The sequence below is a fragment of the Miniopterus schreibersii genome (assembly GCF_964146895.1).
Source record: "Miniopterus schreibersii genome assembly, chromosome: 1".
NCBI classification, from domain to species: Eukaryota; Metazoa; Chordata; class Mammalia; order Chiroptera; family Miniopteridae; genus Miniopterus; species Miniopterus schreibersii.
The window spans coordinates 178,908,603-178,911,007 of record NC_138101.1 but is presented as its reverse complement, the minus strand read 5'-3'; the positions used below and the strand labels follow the sequence as shown (position 1 = coordinate 178,911,007).

Genomic DNA, 2,405 nt, shown 5'->3' with positions numbered 1-2,405 from the left:
ATGGCAGCGGGTGAGGCCCCGATGCACATCAAGGTCAGTCTTCTGCTGCTGTGGTTTGGGGAGTGTCTGTCCATTTCTGGCCACTCTCAGGCCAGCCTCTCCCAGCGCTTCTCCTCCCGAGAAGTTGTGATCCCCTTGAAGGTGCCCAGCAGGGGCAGAGATGCTAAGGCTCCAGGCTGGCCCTCCTACAGCCTTCAGTTTGGGGGCCAAAGACACATTGTCAACATGAGGGTCAAGAAGCTCTTGGCTTCCAGACACCTACCAGTGTTCACCTACACGGACCAGCATGTCCTCCAGGAGGATCAGCCTTTTGTTCCTGATGACTGCTACTATCATGGTTATGTGCAGGGTGTCCCCGAGTCCCTGGTTGCCCTCAGTACCTGTTCTGGAGGCTTTCAAGGAATGCTACAGATAAGTGACCTTGCTTATGGAATCGAGCCAATTAGGTTTTCTGCCACATTTGAACACCTGGTGTATAAGATAGATAGTGATGATATACAGCTCCCACCTATGAGATGTGGCTTAACAGAAGAGAAAATAGCACGTCAATTGGAGCTGCGAGAGTTCTGTAGGTCCACTCTGATGCAAAGTTCTTATGTGGGCTGGTGGACTCACTTGCGATATCTTGAGCTGGTAGTGGTTGTGGACCATTTCCGATACCTTTTCTCTGAAAGTAATGTGTCACTAGTGCAGCGTGAAGTACTTGATGTTGTCAATATATTGGGTATCTTCTATCAGCCTTTCAAGGTTGATGTAATTTTGACTGGAATTGAGGTCTGGGATAAAGGAAACCAAATTCCCACCGATGACATAGTTCAGATGCTGGAAGACTCTGCTTCCTGGAAGCTTCTCCAACTTGATGCCTGACTGCAACATGATGATGCCCGTCTTTTCATAAAAAAATATTTTGGCAGAAAGCTTGGTATTGCCTACATCGGAGGACTATGCCAGCATCCTTTTAATTGTGGAATTGGTATATTCCAAGGCAACAGTCTGTATTCTTTTGCCATTACTGTGTCCCATGAGCTTGGTCATAATTTGGGTAATCAGCACGACACTGAATGGTGTGTGTGTGTGTGTGTGTGCTTCCCAGTGGTGCATAATGGCTCCTACCGTGCAGGGGACAACTAAATTCAGCAACTGCAGTTGTGCCTACTATTGGGACCACACTATGAGTAAAGGCATGTGTATTTACCCTCCTCCATATCCAGGGAATGTTTTCAGGTTACAGTATTGTGGGAACCTAGTTGTTGAAGAGAGAGGAGTGTGACTGTGGATCTACAAAGCAGTGTGAACATCACCCCTGTTGTCTGCTGAACTGCACTCTGAGGCCTGGTGCTGCTTGTGCTTTTGGGCTGTGTTGCAAAGACTGCAAGTTCATGCCATCAGGGACTTTGTGCAGACAACAGATGGGTGAATGTGACCTTCCAGAGTGGTGCAATGGGACATTCCATCAGTGCCCAGAAGATGTATATGTGCAGGATGGGATTCCCTGTAGTGACGGTGCCTACTGCTATCAAAAGAGATGTAATGGCCATGACAAACAGTGCAGGGAGATTTTTGGTGAAGGCGCAAAGAGTGCGTCTCGGAATTGCTATAAAGAAATCAACTCCCAGGGAAACCGTTTTGGCCACTGTGGTCTAACTGGTACGGCATACCTCAAATGTAATACCGCAGACATCCTCTGTGGGAGAGTTCAGTGTGAGAACATGTCAGTTATTCCTAATCTGGTAGAACATGCTACAGGACTTCAGGGTCAGTTCAATGACACCACTTGCTGGGGTATTGATTATCATTTGGGGATGTCCATACCTGATATTGGTCGAGTGAAAGATGGCACAGTGTGTGGTCCAGAAAAGATGGGCATCTACCAGAAGTGTGTCAGTATGGTCCATCTGCCACAGCCCTGTCGGTGTGAGACCTGCCACATGAATGGGGTCTGCAATAATAAACAGCATTGCCACTGCAACCGTGGGTGGGCACCTCCCAACTGCACGCACAAGGGCAATGGAGGTAGTGATGATAGCGGCCCACCTCCTAAGAACCAAGGACCAGAGGCAAAGTTGGCTTACGTGTCGTTATTGTGCCTTGGTCCTTTGTTTGCTTTCTTTTTGTATCGCTTCCTTGTGCTTTGTAAGAAACATAAAAGGAAAAATAGAGAAGAGGTAAAGGAGGAAGAGGAGATAAAGGAGGAAGAGAAGGAACAGTAAAGCTCCTGCTTCATTTTAAAAATCTCATTTTTTTAATAGTAGAGAAACATGTCTACTATTTAAAGCAAAATTTAAGGATCTCTCATGTCTGGATCATGTTATACTGAAGGATTCCTAGCATGTTCTTAACTTCCTCTTCAGTGTTTCAAGCAATATTAGAAGTTTATTATTTCTGGAAATCATGTATCTTTTTTT

At 46.2% G+C, this 2,405-nt stretch overlaps 1 protein-coding gene across 1 annotated transcript; it reads left to right on the top strand.

The window, feature by feature from the left end:
* Nucleotides 1-2,369, top strand: LOC308564624 (disintegrin and metalloproteinase domain-containing protein 20-like; the record flags this gene model as incomplete). Its single annotated transcript, XM_081153042.1, is given in 5 exon segments — nt 1-864; nt 868-1,077; nt 1,079-1,257; nt 1,259-2,057; nt 2,352-2,369. Coding segments are annotated over 5 exon segments (2,070 nt in total).
* Between the last annotated feature and the right edge of the window lie 36 nt (nt 2,370-2,405).